The following is a 15,410-nucleotide window of genomic DNA, read 5'->3' as shown; positions in this document are numbered from 1 at the left end:
AATCCCAGGACCCTGGGATCATGCTCTGAGCCAAAGGCAGATATTCAACCACTGAGCTACCCAGGTGCCCCATCTTTCAACTTTTTATTTTGAAATAATTATAAACTCACAGGAGGTTGCAAAAAGAGTAGATTCCTCTGTACCTTCCACCCTTTGTCCCCCAGTGGTTACCATTTTACATAACTAATACCAGGCAACTGACATACTGTTTATACAGGCCTTATGCCAGTATCCCCAATTTTTTGTAGACTCTGTTTGAATGTGTGTTATATCCACCAGTAGGAAGGTTTGTGTAATCATTGCTAGAATCAAGATACAGAATTGTTCCACCACCACCAAGAAAATCCCTCATGCTATCCCTTTAGACTTAGTTGGCTTTAAAGTCACTTGGTAAGGTTCTTATTATTGAGTGGGAGCATTAAGGAAGGTACGTGATGTGATGAGCACTGGGTGTTATATTTAATTGATGAATCACTAAATTCTACCCCTAAAACTAATAATACAGTATATGTTAATGAAATTGAATTTAAATTTTTTTAAAAATTTCATTCAAGTGTAACATGATACAAAAAAGAGAACTTAAGTGATTAAGTGAACAAGTTAATCTTCACAAACTGTGCACGCCCTGTGACCAGCACCCAGAGAAAGAATCAGAACACTGCCAGCCCCTGCCTGTGCCCCTGTTGGAATGATCAGTTTTGGTTTGTTTTTAAAGGTTTATTTGTTGGCATACTTGAGTGGCTCAGTTGGTTAAGTGTCTGCCTTGGGGCCAGGTCAAGATCTCAGGGTCCTGGGATCAAGCCTCGCATCAGGCTCCCTGCTCCGCAGGGGGGTCTGCTTCTCCCTCTTCTGCCCCCACCCTAGGCCCCGGAGACTGCTCCACAGACAGCAGAGGTGAGGTGCATGGGTTCCATGAAGGCTTTATTTGTGCACACTGAAATACAAACTCCACTGAAGTCTCACAACAGCCTTATGATTTTCCCCAACCATTTGGAAATATGAAAACCATCCTTCGCTCACGGGTCACACAAAACGGGTCACACAAAACAGGTCACTGGCCAGCTTGTGGACTCTCACCCAAGGGAAGCGCCTCATGCGAAGAATGAAGTAAACTCCCAGTTACAACTAGGCATCATAGAAATAGACACCTTTATTTAGACTGGCCATGTCTCATACATGCGGTCCTAGAACGAGGACCCTGTCAGACCTGGGAAATACTTTACAGGAGGGGTCTTGAGTGTCCTGCCTCCAGGCTGGTAGTGATTCCTGCACTGTGCTGTCTTGCTTTCTTCAGTCACACACAGGACCAGCCTCCTAGTACCAGCTCACATCCTCTTGCAATGACTGGAAGGGAATCATGGGCTGGTTTCTCCATTGGAGCTGCCAGAGCCCCTTCCCTCCATGGGCCCGGGGATATGCTGTGGGACAGCATGAAGGAGACGGCGCTCGTTCACCCCGAGCTGGTCTGCCTGGGACCGCAGGGTACTGAGGAGGGCGGACCGCCGCTGCCTGGTACACATGAGGTTGAGGTCCACCAATAGTTGAGGGAGGCTGAGAAGGCCAGGCACAGCCCAGGGCAGGCGGAAGTGGCACTCTGAAACCCAGGGTGGTGGCGCAGGGTGGGACCCCACAGGAGAGAGAGGCTTCCCTCTCTGTATTTTGTGTTCCATCCACCATCTGAAGGAATTCCTCTGGGTCACAGGAACAGACAATCCAAAAGCCCCTCCCCCCGAATTTGCTGTCCAATGGTTGAGGGTGGGAGATCTTTGGGTAGTAGGGGAGGAGGGTGGAAAGCATTGGCTTTACAGCTTAAAAATTTTGCATTCAGTTACCAGATCTACTGACCTTGTGCAAATTGCTTAATTAACCTCTCTGAGATGTCAGATGGCTATCAGCAACATGAGAATAATAACATCTATTTTTCTAAGTTGACTGTATGGACCAGTTGGGTATATAGAACACATGTATTACACACATAAAACACTTAACAAACGTTTGCTCCCTTCTTCCTCACTGCACTCTACTGACCTCATATTTGGGCTGCATTCCTCGAAGCCAAGATTTCTGTTTGTACACAAAGTAACATAACTCTGTTCGCTAGATATGCTAGATATAGTTTATCAAGATAAATATTGGTATAAAAACCATCACATCTTCCTTCTAACATCACAGATAGTATATTGAACTGACTAGCAATACAGAAAATAGAGACAGAAGCAGAGAAATTATTTTTTAAAATAAAATTAGTCTTATATACTTTTTAGTTCAGCTATTCCCCAAAAAGTACAAAAATTAAATACATGATGATCTCACAAGGATGAATATGACCAGAGAGAACAAAAGCATCTGAAAGCTTAGTTTTTGTTTTTGTTTTTTTAAGGACCCACCACAGGAGCTATTTTTCCCACTTGTTCCTGTCCTGAGGGTTTAAACCTGGTGGTTTAATGCTATTGCTTTTCCACTTAATCAGGGCAAAGCAATCTTAGCTTCACAGGAACTTGTGCACCAGGATACTCTTCACGTATGTTCATGCCTGAGGCCATAACACTGATTCTGTGATGCACCCCACCTCTATTCTAATCTTCCTGAAGAATGCCAAGGGGACCTCCCAGGCCACAGCCTCAAGACTATGGGTGGATAGAGAACTACCACAAGCCAGCCACCTTCTCAGGCTATAGTTCACTCCAGTTCACTGCTCTGGAGTGCTATATGCTTGATGGTTTTTTTTGTTTGTTTGTTTGTTTGTTTTTTTTTTAATTTTTATTTATTTTTGATAGTCACAGAGAGAGAGAGGCAGAGACATAGGCAGAGGGAGAAGCAGGCTCCATGCACCGGGAGCCCGACGTGGGATTCGATCCCGGGTCTCCAGGATCGCGCCCTGGGCCAAAGGCAGGCGCTAAACCACTGCGCCACCCAGGGATCCCTTTTTTTTTTTTTCCATATATTTAAAATAAGATTTTGTAGAAAAAAATGGTTAAAAAAAAAAAAAAAAAAAAAGAAAAAGAAAAAAATGGTTAAATAAACATAACTTAAAACATGAATGTCTACGTCAATTTGTTATTGTGGGAAGTATCTGTAGGGGCCAATTATCATGAGCATACCATCCTCATTAAGACGGACTTCATTTCAGAGTTTGGGAATCTATACAAAGTCACTGAGTCATTATCACGATCTATGGCAATCCAAATGCATGGCCTATGTACATACTCAACCAAATGTTCCATGAGTTAATAAATCACTTTTATCACGTGTAATGTAAATTGGGGCTAGGAAAGGGCTCATAGTAGTTTGTTTTCCTACGACAAAGAAAAGGCAAAGAATGTTAACATACTTTCTTCAACTGTCAACTTACAGGTCATTAATCTCCCCCCTCCCTTTCTATAGCCTCTGGTTCTCATAATATAATTTTTATTTAGCTCTCTGACTTCCAGGAGCTGCTGTCCACACAGGGCACAGAAATAGAGGTTGGCCATAGCAAGGGATTAACGTAGCGAGGGGCCTTTCTCTGTATGGGTGTCCCGGGCGGCACAGAAAACTTGCCACACAGAAGACAACCCACATGTCAGATGAACTACTTTAGAATATACAGCCACGTGACTATATGGGTCCTACCAGAGAAACCAGCCTTCAGAAAGTCGTCCTCAAAGGCAGTCACAGCTCCTAAGAGAAATCAGCCCTCTTTAAATTAATATTTAACTTACCTAAAGGTCTGCAGAGAGAAACAGGTGTTAGTCTTTAATATAGGTAATATACTGAGCCAGCTACAAAACACAAAACTCTTTTAAGTATATAACTAATATCTTTCCCAACCTTTATCCCTTTTAACAAGCATCTCTGTTAAGAGCAATGTTTCTATTTTGTTTCATGTCTCCAACACCCTGAGAAAACAGATCTTCTAGACACAGGGACACATCCACCCGGTGTGCAAAGACATCGATGTGATAATGTAACAACAGTTCTGTGTTTTAACTCCCATTAACTAGTCCTGGGTTAAACGATCCCATGGGTGGCCTTCAGGTTTACAACTGCTCCATTATCTGTCCTTTGAGCAACAGCTGAAGGAAGCTCCATTTCTGAGGGAGCCATTCATAGAAACCTTTGGATTCTCTCTTTCCATTCTTTCTCGGCTGAAGATTGTGTCCTGGTCACTGTCAAACTCAGACTCAGACACCATCAGGCTGGAGTTGTGCTCTGTGCTTCGGTGTTTGATACCTAGGGAGAAGCAGACAGATGCATCTTGGGGGAGATGGCCTTTTCATTCTCCACTATCATTCTGGTTGTAGGTCCCATGTACCGGTCGTGTGCTCTCTCTTCAAAGCATCACTCACAACACAGCAAGCGTTGGGGGTCCTGGTTTGCATTACTAGGAGCTTTGGAGTTGCCTCTGATCTGAGGCCCAAGCTTTGACACTTACCAGCTTGCTGTGTGATGCTGGACAAGATGCCTAACCTCTCTGGGCTTTCATTCTCATTAGCCATTAAAAACTGGGAGGTAACAAAGCATTTCTTTCATGGGTTTATGGTGAGGATTTAGTGAAACAGTACACGTGAAGCCACAGCCCAGTATTTAGCACTCAGTAAGCACTCGCTAAATGAAAATTCTTATGATTTTACTATTTGGTTCAATCAAAATATTGTGGGTAGGAATGTGTGATTGCTGGTGGTCAAAACAAAAGACAGAACTGGTATAAGATATGATCCCTGCTCTGAGAATTTATTGTGTCTAGCTAAGGGTTTAAGGCAAAGATTCATGAGAAGATGGTTCAAAACAGGCAAGAAATTTTTTAAAATAATTTTTTTAAATTTTATTTATTCATGAGAGACACACACACACATACACACACACACACACACACACACACACACACAGAGAGAGAGAGAGAGAGAGAGGCAGAGACACAGGCAGAGGGACAAGCAGGCTCCATGCAGGGAGCCTGATGTGGGACTCGATCCCGGGACTCCAGGATCACGCTCTGAGCCAAAGGCAGACACTTAACTGCTGAGCCACCCAGGCGTCCCTTTAAAATAAATCTTAACAGGAATCCAGAACAGATAAGCACACACTGATCAGTCAGTATTGTTTCAGCGATATTTCACACAGGATGGGATTTGGACAGCAGGAGAAGGAAAGGCGTGTAGTGTGTAGAGAGGTACCAGTCATTGGGAGAAGCAGATGGCCTAGCCCAACCCACCATGGGCACTCACCAGCTCCATCACTCAGGCAAGTGGCTAAGCTTTTCTGTGTCTCAGTTTCCTCTTCTGTGAAATGGGGAGAATCAGAGTATATATCTCACAGAGCTGTTGGTCTCACTGAAATTAAATGGGTGACATGCCTGGAACAGGATGTAGTACATATGAGCCAGTAACTACCTGTTAAGAGTTACTCTCAGAGGCCACCTGAGTGGCTCAGCAGTTGAGCATCTGCCTTCAGCTCAGGTCATGATCCTGGGGTCCTGGGATCGAGTCCCTCATCAGGCACCCTGCAAGGGGTCTGCTTTTCCCTCTGCCTATGTCTCTGCCTTTCTCTGTGTGTCTCTCATAAATAAATAAAATCTTTAAAAAATAAAACAAAAAGTTACTCTCAGGTAACTACTCTGAGGTTAGAAGGGTCTGAAGGGAGTAGTGAGAATGTTGGGGAGAGGCAACGAGACTAAGTGAGAGGGTGGGTGGAGTGTGAACAAGGCACTGACACCAAGGTTTAGAGCCTGGTAATAAGAAGAATGAGGGTTCTCGGAATAGAGACAGGGATGAAAGACGAGTGTACCGTAGGAGGAAGGTGGGTGACATAATGCAACTTGAAAGCACTTTGAGCTCTTAGGTCTAGAGCTGCTTTATAAACCTGATATGAGATGATGTAAATGATGAGCACACATACATTTATTATATTACTCTCACTTCCATGTCCTGTGAAACCGTCCCTGCCAGAGCCCCCATCAGTCAGCCTCGTGGGGTCCCGTGCTCAGCCAGGCACCATCTGGGCCTTGGCAGATCTCCCTGCGCGCTGCTCTGACCGCCTCTTCTGGCCAGTCATCCTGGGGAGGCAGGTGCTGGCCTTCCTTGTCCCCATCTCTGGGGCTTCGTCACTGTCAGCACATAGGGCAGGCACTCAGCATTTACTGTGGACATTTTGCATCTCACAGCTTTGAGAGTGCTATGTCCCTCTGTGAGAATTTAGTGATAAATTCAGAATTATGAAGAACCCATACAAATGAGTGCTGAGCAGCCTCAGAGGGCCAGGGTAGGTTTACTACATCTCTAAGAGTTACTGAGGGAGAGTCAGAAAGTTCTCTGAGATGGGCCAGAGGTACTTCTAAACATAGAGCTCTGCTCACTTTGTGAAGACTGTCATCAGTTTTCTGTAAAAGCTTTGTGTTCATCTGCATATAGCTAATCAGCTAATGGAAATGCTTGATGTTAAAGTCCACATGTTATTCTGCTGCATTCTGGTGGAGCAGACCTGCAGGACATGGTGCTCAGAGATGAGCTGCTGTGGATTGGCCTACACGCTCCGAGGAGAGACAAACCTGTTTCAAAAGCAGTCTGCCTGCAGTCATTCAGCTGACAGCAGGTATTTTATATCCCTCACCTGTGAAAGCCTCAAAGTGCTTCACCAAAATCTCATGAAATTCAGAATACAACTATGCCCCCCACCGCAGATCCTTGGGACAGGTAAAGGCTTTTCTTCCCAGAAGCCCAGACTCACTCTTCCTTCCCTATGAGAGTGCTGGCTCCAGCCCGTTCTCCCACCACCCAAGGTAAGGCTCAGGCAAACGCCTGGACCCCGTCATTTAAAGGCAGCAGGTAAGCATCCTGAAGACCACCTTACCAAATTTCGGCCTCAGCTCCATTCTTTCCTGGTCATCTATGTTATCCAGGATGGTATACTTGGTTTTCTTTCTTATTTTAGTCCTTTTTCGTCTGAAAGGAACAAGAAAAAGCTCAACTCAGATTCTCAGAGAGGGGACTGGGACCCAGGAATTAAAACATTAAGGGGAATGATTTGCCTTTAGAATGGGAGGGTTGGCACTTCTATGAATGATGTGCACACAGCCAGGTCTGGGTTCAGTGGAACAGAGGTGCACCACGCATCTTGAAGAAACACAGAAGCAGGACAGTCATACATACCAGCAGCGCCCACCTAGCTGAAGGCTCTCAGCTAAGCCTGGGCGAGGGCCCAGGGCCCTTGAGAGCAATCCTCTCGCTACCTGTGTGTTGGCACAGTGAGCTTTCTCCTTGAGTAATTCCTTACTCAGAAACACCTGGATGCACACATTTTCCGCTGAACCTATACTGGCCTAGAATGTCCAAAGATGCAAAGAGGATGTAAGCTAGCAACCAGGAAAAAAAAAAAAAAAAAAAAACAACAGAAATATAACAGATTCCCAGCATTAACTGGCAACAACCCAGGATTTCATTTTTTTACAGCATGTGAAAACTGGGCTGGTCCTTGGTATGTCATCTTGAGCTTCAGGGAATTATTTGGAGATGTGCATCCAAGCCATGGGAAGGTTACACTGAGGACCGTTTCACAGCACTGAAACTGTTTCTTGACAGGCTGGTGACCAAGAACATGGGCCTCTGATCCCTGATTTAGTGTTTACTAACCGGGTGATGCTGAGATCATCTTTTGACATTTCTGTGACTCTATGTTCCCACCTATAAAATGGGAGTAAAAACAGTCCCTTTTTATATGGTTGGTGGGAGGACTGAATATTTATAAAGCACTGAGAGCCATTCGTCATAATGGCAAATATTTAATATTATTTATTAACACTTAAAATAGTCACAGTCAACCACTCTCTTCAGCATCACCATCATCTGCTTGATACACATGTCACAAAACGGCAGAATGTGTATTTTTTAAGTTTTCATTTATTTTTGTTTTTTGCAGAACTTTTTTTTTTTTCAGAACTTTTTAAAGCCAAGCACAGCAGGGTGTCCATCATGTATCGTAATTCATCATATCTTCTTTGGAGAGCATTTAGTATTTTGTGTAGGAAGGTGGGCCACCCACACAGTATTCTGAGGACTTGAGAAATCACTGTCTCTACAGATCTCACAGAAGGCCGGGCACAGAGTTCTGGAGGATTCAGACACTGAGGCAGCTCAGAGGTTTCTCAGGTCAGCAGCACGGAAAAAGGAAGAAGGAAAAACCTAAAGCAAAACTTCTCTCTCGTGAGTATATGGCCCTGATTAAAGTTCTGCATTTATTAAATAGGATTCAGATGGATTCCACTGTTGCTTTACCAAAAAGTAAAAATCTAAATTTGCATCAGAATGTTCTAGAACTCCTTCCTCTCCTGTGGGCTAGTCAGGCCACTCCAGGAGAGTTATAGTAACCATCACGTGAGGCTGATAGAATATTAGATTTGATACAGAATCACTAAGCCTTATAGGGAAGAGGTAAGCTGCATGCATTAAGAAAAGTCTGTCTCTGGATACCTGGGTGGCTCGGTGGTTGAGTGTCTGTCTCTGGCTCAGGTCATGATCTCGGGGTCCTGGAATTGAGTCCCTCATCAGGCTCCCTGCAGGGTGCCTGCTTCTCCCTCTGCCTATGTCTCTACTCTCTCATGAATAAATAAATAAAATCTTTAAAAAGATAAAAAAGAAAAAGCTGCCTCTGGTATTATTCCATTTATCTAGGCACACATGCCTTGTGAAGAGAGTACATTATAAAGGATTTTTTTTTAAAAGTAGGCTCTACACTCAACACAGGGCTTGAACTCACGACCCTGAGATTAAGAGCTGCGTGCTCCACCCACTGAGTCAGCCAGGCAGGCACCCCCCCATAAAGGAGTTTCAAAGTCTAGTTTATCTTCATATAAAAGTGATTGTCAGATGGCTCAGCAGCTTCACACACCCAAGCAAAAGCTACTACAGCTATCGAGTCCCATTTCCTGACACGTCTTTATTTCAAGTAAATAAATAAGCAAGCAGGCCTGGTACCTCTTGCAGCAGTAGATGCACAGCCAGGGCAAGCCCCCCATCAGCACTAGGAGAGTGAGAGCCAACGCTGTCACATAGAAGATACTCCACTCTGAAAAACAAGAAAATCGGAGTGGACATGGTTACATACTACTCGAGAAACAACTTTATTTCAGTAATTCAGAGTATTTTTGAGTTCTGACAAGCAAAGGCCACCTGGGGCGTTTGCTGATCATGCCTCATCGGGCTGGTAGTGAGCATAAGCAAGGTAAAATACAAATAAATCAAGAACTTAAAAGCACCCTACTTTTGTTCACTTGGCCCAGGGACCGCATGAGGTATATAGTTCATGCTGACTTAAGGACAGAATGATCAAAAACAAATTAATTAAAAAGTAGTGCTATATTGGGCAGCCCCGGTAGCCCAGCGGTTTAGCGCCGCCTTTGGCCTGGGGTGTGATGCTGGAGACCTGGGATCAAGTCGCGCGTTGGGCTCCCTGCAGGGAGCCTGCTTCTCCCTCCTTCCCTCCCTCTCTTTCTCTCTCAATCTGTCATGAATAAATAAATAAAATCTTAAAAAATCATGTGTGACACATCAAAATATTCACTTTATAAATTTCACTTTTTTATTCACAAAAACCATGTGTGACACATCAAAATATTCACTTTATAATCACAAGAAACAACCCTAATCCCCAAAATAGTTCTGGCTGAGTTTTATTTATTTATTTATTTTAATTTTAATTTATTTTAATTTTTTTTTTTTTTTAATTTATGATAGTTACACAGAGAGAGAGGCAGAGACATAGGCAGAGGGAGAAGCAGGCTCCAAGCACCGGGAGCCCGACGTGGGATTCGATCCCGGGTCTCCAGGATCGCGCCCTGGGCCAAAGGCAGGCACCAAACCGCTGCACCACCCAGAGATCCCCCTGGCTGAGTTTTAATAAGGGAAATAAAATATGTGTATGGCTGCCTATGACAAAAGGCCACTTTTCAGAGAGCCAGGTGGTAATTCAGAACCCACCTGACCTATATTCCCTTCTACGTCCTTGCAGAAATCCAGTGTAAAAAGCCACTGCAATGGCAATTCAGGACAGGGAAACCAAGGGACACAGGCTTAACTCTATCCCATGTTATATATGCTCCTTGGAATAATGATCCAAGGGCTGGCTATTTTCAATTCCTCAGCCAACTATGTCCATCTGGGTCCCAAGGCAACAAAATTGCCCTTGGAAATAGACGGTTCTGGGAAATTTCCTTCCCAGAAGAGATATGAGAACATCCACTAGGCCAGCTGAGCAGGTGTTCCAATTCTTAGTGCCTGCTGGACAGACATCCGGGAAGAGTGGGCTAGACTCTCCATTCACCTGTGTCCGGCACAAACCAACCCTCCCAGCAACGCCAGAGGCCATCAGCCAACTCTGTTCTGCCAAACTCTATTTCAAGTCTTGTCATGACCTATTTAGAAGAACCTAAGCACATCTGCACTGGCAGGTGGTGGGAAGAATCTTAACTCCTACTCCTTGGCTTCAGGCAAGGAGAGAGCAAATATGGATGACAGCAGAGTAGAGCAGGTACTTCTGGTATTTCAAAATGGTGTGTCCCAGTGCCCCTCACCCATAGCCGTACCCCGCTCCCCACCCCGTCTGGGACTTACCACAGTTGCTCTCCCCATCCTGGATGTAACGCTGTATCAGGTTCTCCATCCATAACTGGGAGCACACACAGCGCTTTGTGATGGGGTCACAGTGACCATGGCCAGAGCACTTCAGAAGGCAGCCTGCAGAGGCGGCCAGAAGGAGGGGATCCTGGCTTCCACCTACTGTGGATTTTTGTTAGCACAAGCCCCGAGTAGATGCACCTTGCTGAGTCAAGAGCCTCTTATGGTATGGAGGGGTTCCAGGGAGTTTCTCTCATCAGAAAGTAAATGGCAGAAAAAAGCCAATCCATACCAGGTAACAAATGCCTTAAAAATGTAGCCAACACATTGTACCCTCTGGTCTAACAGATAAATTCTAAGAATTTATTCAGGGAAAGTAATTGGGGATATGCATAAAGATTTATCTACAATTATAGCATTATTTAAAATCAACCTTAAAGTCCTTGAGTGGAGGACTGGTTGAACATATCCAGGATGGAGGACTATGCAGCCATAAATATCTTATTGAGGAAGAAATCATACAAGATTGTATAAAATGATAATAGGATTTGAAGTTAAAAAGCAGATTAAAGATATTTATCCAATTATCCTGATGGTATCACATGTTTCCAGACATGGAGGAAGTGGAAGGAAATACATGAGAATATTAACAAAAGTTAAGTTCGGATGTTGGGGATTCTAGGCTCAAAAATCGAGAGGATTGTTTTCAGTTTTTTGCCTTTCTGGATATTTCACATTTCCTACAATAAATAAGACATTACTTTCATAGCTAGAAAAAAGGAGATTATTAAAAAAAAATTAAGTTAGTGCATGTTAGCAGTGAGGATGTCAGCTGTGGGCAGACATCTCTCTGAAACAAGCTGAGCTGTACTACCCAACAGTGTTGTGACCCTTGTAATGCTCCCAGTCCTCAGCACCTGCTGGAATGCCCATGTCAATGTCATGGTCCTCATAAGGTAGTAACAGAGAACCAGAACAAAGACCACACTTCAACCACACTCATGATTCAGTTTGGGGCCAAGACTGAGCAGCAAGGAAGGGGCAGAGATGGAGGTACCATGGAAAGCACACAGAAGCCACCCTACATTTCCAGTAGTCTATGAAGCACCACCATCACACCACTTCGATGTCCAACATAAAAAATTATATGAACACAGTTTTTCTGGCCCATAATACTTATTTGTCTTTAAAACGTTCTGGCAGCTTCCATGGGAAAATTCTGACAATGACCATTATTTGGAGTACAGTTTTAAAAACCAACCCATAACTGCCATTGCTCTTGCTTTCCTCAGAGACAAAGAGCAGTTGGCTAATATGCTGGAGGAAGCCCACTGTAGAAATAAATGCGAAACAAGTCTCTGGAAACTAATGTGAAAATGTTCACATGTCACTCCTCTCTCCATGCCTGTAAAACTTAGCCATGACCAGCAAGGCTGATTCTGATTCTTCTGGAATATTCCAGAGGAACCATTCCACAGGCATATTCTTAGAAGAATTAAGTTCAATATTAATTTATAAATAGAAACATATTGGGACTCCATTCCCAGTCCATCTAAAAAGACTATGTGACCTCACATCTGTTCTGTCAGATGTGCAAATAGATCTTATTTCACCTCTTCCAAAAAATCTGTCATTTTAACCTCAGTGGGTATTTAGGTTTCTGTAAGGTTCTCAATGCATTTAATTTGATGGGATGTTTTGCTCAGTGCTAGCCAATTCTGAATTGATAGCAAAGATTTATATGACTTGGACCCTAAAAGAAAGGACATTCCCACAGGAAATATACCTGCTGTGTCAATCCTCAAGACTTTGAAGAGCAAGAAATCAGCCTTCTCCTTTGCGAGTTGCCTGTGCAGATTTTGGACCACGTCAGCAGCTTTGAGAACCTTGAAAGGTGGCCCACTCTGTACATAAAACACAATCACGGTGCTGCAGAGGAGACAAGGAGAGAGGACAGCTGCATGGTCAGGCAGTGACCAACACAACACATCCATGCCAACCATCTGACCTGTGGTTTGGCAAGGACACGGGGGCATATCTTGTGGGCCAAAGAATGAATCCATTTCTATTCACAAATAAAGGCTCCTCAGTCCCAGAGAGCTATCTATTCACCTGAAGACAGAAAGACCTTTAGGTTAAGAGAAATAACATGCCTGTGTGTGCAAACAGAACTCAGCCATACACAGGACTATACCTTTACTTTGTATCTTTTTATTGAAATATAACTTACTTACATTGAAATTCACCCTTCTAAACTCCATCACTCAGTGGCTTTTGGTGTATTTGCTAAGTTGTGCAACCATCACTATCACCTGGCTCCAGATCACTGTCATCACCTCAAGAAGGCACCCTGTGCCCATTCTAAAATCACTCTTCATTCTCTCCTCTCCAGCCCCTGGCAACAACTAACCTACTTTCTGCTTCTCCTGATTTGACCGTGTGTTTGATATAAATGAAATACACAGGGACACCTGGGTGGCTGGGTTAAGCATCTGACCTCGGCTCAGGTCATGATCCCAGGGTCCTGGGATCCAGCTCTACACTGGGCTCCCTGCCCAGCGGGGAGGGATTCCCCTCCCTATTCCTCTGCCCACTGGTGTGCTCACTCTTTCTCAAATAAATAAAATCTTAAAAAATATATATACATATATATATACATGAGACATTTTGTGTCTTGTTTCTTTCACCTTTGCATGCTGTGTTCAAAGTTTATCCACTTTGTACTATCACTACTTCCTCCCCTTTTACTGCCAAATCATACTCTATTGAATGGACATACCTCATGGAATTTATCCATTCATCAAGTGATGACATTTCGATCATATCCACTTTTTGGCTGTACATATAATGCCACTATAAATGTATCTGTGCAAGTTTCTGTAAATATACATTTATCATTTCTCTTGGGTATATATCTAGGAGTGGAATTACTGGGTCATATGGTAACTCTGTTTAGCGTTTTCAGGAGCTACTAACCTGTTTTCCACACTGGCTGTCTATTTTACGTGCTCATCAGCAATGCAGAGTGTTCCAATTTTTCCATGTACTCACCAATGCTTGTTATGGTCTGTCTTTTGGATTACAGCCATCCTAGTGGGTGTGAAATGGTACCTCAAAGGGTTTTTTTTTTTTTTAAGATTTTATTTATTTGAGAGAGTGACAGAGCAAGCATGAACAAGGTGGTGGGGGGATAGGCAGAGGGAGAGGGAGAAGCAGACTCCCCTCTGAGCAGGCAGCTGATGCGGGGCTTGATCCCAGGATCCTGGAATCATGACCTGAGCCCAAGGCAGATGCTTAACCACCTGAGCCACCCAGGCGCCCCTCAAAGGGGTTTTGATTTGCACTTCCAACTGCTCATGATGTTGAGTACCTTCTCATATACTTATTAGCCAAGGTATGTCTTCTTTGGGGACATTTCTATTCAAATCTGTATTCATTTTCAAAGTAGCCATTAAAAGTACCATAAACTGGGTGGCTTGTAACAGAAATTTATTCTCTTAACAGTTCCGGAGGCCAGAAGCTCAAAATCGAGGTGTTGTCAGGGCCATCCAGTCTCCAAAGGTGGTAGAGGAAAACACGTTCCACTCCCTTATCTTGGCTCTGAGCAGAGGGCGCGCTGTGCTTGTAGACACATCAATCCAATCTCTGCCTTCATTGTCACATGATGATCTCCTTGTGTGTCTGTCTCTGTGTCTCTTCTCTTGTTAATAAGGACACAGTCACACTGGATGGAGTGTGACTCCACCCTACAGCAGTATGGCCTTATCTCAACTATTTCCATCCTTAAAAATCCTAATTCCAAATAAAGTCACATAGTTACTAGGGGTTAGGACATAAATGTATCTTTTGAGGGGACATAACTCAATGTACAAGTAAAAGTTTTATTGTGAAAGGCTGCTGGATTTCTTCAAGTGCTTTTTTCTGTGCTTACTAAGATGATCATGTGGGTTTTGTCCTTTATTAATAGGGTTATTATATTAATTGATTGGCCTACCCTGCATGCTTGTGATAAATCCCACTTTGCCATGGTGTCTACTTCTCTTAATATGTTGCTGGATGCAGTTTCAAAGTATTTTGCTGAGGATTTCTGCTTCTAGATTCATACGGGACATTGGTCAGTAGTTTCCTTTTCTTGGGATGTCTCTGCCTGGTTTTAATATCAGAGTAAAAACTGGCATCCTGCAATGAGTTAGAAAATGTTCCCTCCTTTTCTCTGTTTTGGAAAAACTTGTGGAAGTGGTGGTAGATCTTTACATTTTCGGTAGAATTCACCAGTGAAGCCACCTGATCCTGGGCTCTGTGGGATGTTACTGATTACTGATTCAATCTCTTCACTTACCAGAGGTCTGTTAAAATTTTAAATTTCTTCTGCAGTCTGTTGGCATAGTTGTCTCTTTCTAGGATTTTTGTCCATTTCATCCAGGTTAACTAATTTGCTGATATACAATTGCTCATAGAATAATACTTTTAATTTCTCTATGATTGGCACAAATATCCCCTTTCATTCTTGATTTTACTAATTTGAGTCTTCTTTTTTCTTGGTCAGTCTAGCTGAAGATTTATCAAATCTGTTGATTTTTCAAACAAATGCCTTTGGTTTTGCCAATTTTCAGAATTGTTCAGTTCAGTGTTTTATATTTTGTAAGTAAGGGAAATGTGTGATTTGTTTTGAAAGAGTTCTATAAAAAAATAATTCAAAAAATTTTTAATTTGGTATTTTTCTAAGTAAACTTCAGTTGTCTGGAAAACAAACCTAAACAAAGTAGCTGACAATAATTGACAAATGGATTTGCCATGAATGGTAGTTTTTCATTCCCGTATTATTTG

General features: G+C 43.2%; 1 protein-coding gene across 8 annotated transcripts in view; it reads right to left on the bottom strand.

The window, feature by feature from the left end:
- Positions 1-2,924: 2,924 nt before the first annotated feature.
- KIAA0319 (KIAA0319 ortholog) overlaps positions 2,925-15,410 on the bottom strand; it is a 98,792-nt gene continuing 86,306 nt past the window's right edge. For 3 of the 8 annotated variants that reach the window (XM_041772506.1, XM_041772505.1, XM_041772507.1), the window contains exons 16-20: positions 12,370-12,512; positions 10,581-10,745; positions 8,946-9,036; positions 6,826-6,917; positions 2,926-4,212 (exon numbers count right to left, since the gene is read on the bottom strand). In XM_041772506.1, the coding sequence (XP_041628440.1) occupies positions 4,034-4,212; positions 6,826-6,917; positions 8,946-9,036; positions 10,581-10,745; positions 12,370-12,512 (670 nt within the window). In that variant the 3' untranslated portion in view covers positions 2,926-4,033. Of the gene's footprint in view, positions 4,213-6,825; positions 6,918-6,944; positions 7,295-8,945; positions 9,037-10,580; positions 10,746-12,369; positions 12,513-15,410 lie in introns of those variants that run through there. The other 5 variants (XM_041772512.1, XM_041772508.1, XM_041772504.1 and 2 more) reach the window with 4 other exon arrangements.

This window comes from Vulpes lagopus, chromosome 10, assembly GCF_018345385.1.
Source record: "Vulpes lagopus strain Blue_001 chromosome 10, ASM1834538v1, whole genome shotgun sequence".
In the NCBI taxonomy this organism is placed as follows: domain Eukaryota; kingdom Metazoa; phylum Chordata; class Mammalia; order Carnivora; family Canidae; genus Vulpes; species Vulpes lagopus.
This window is presented reverse-complemented; position numbering and strand designations above follow the sequence as displayed.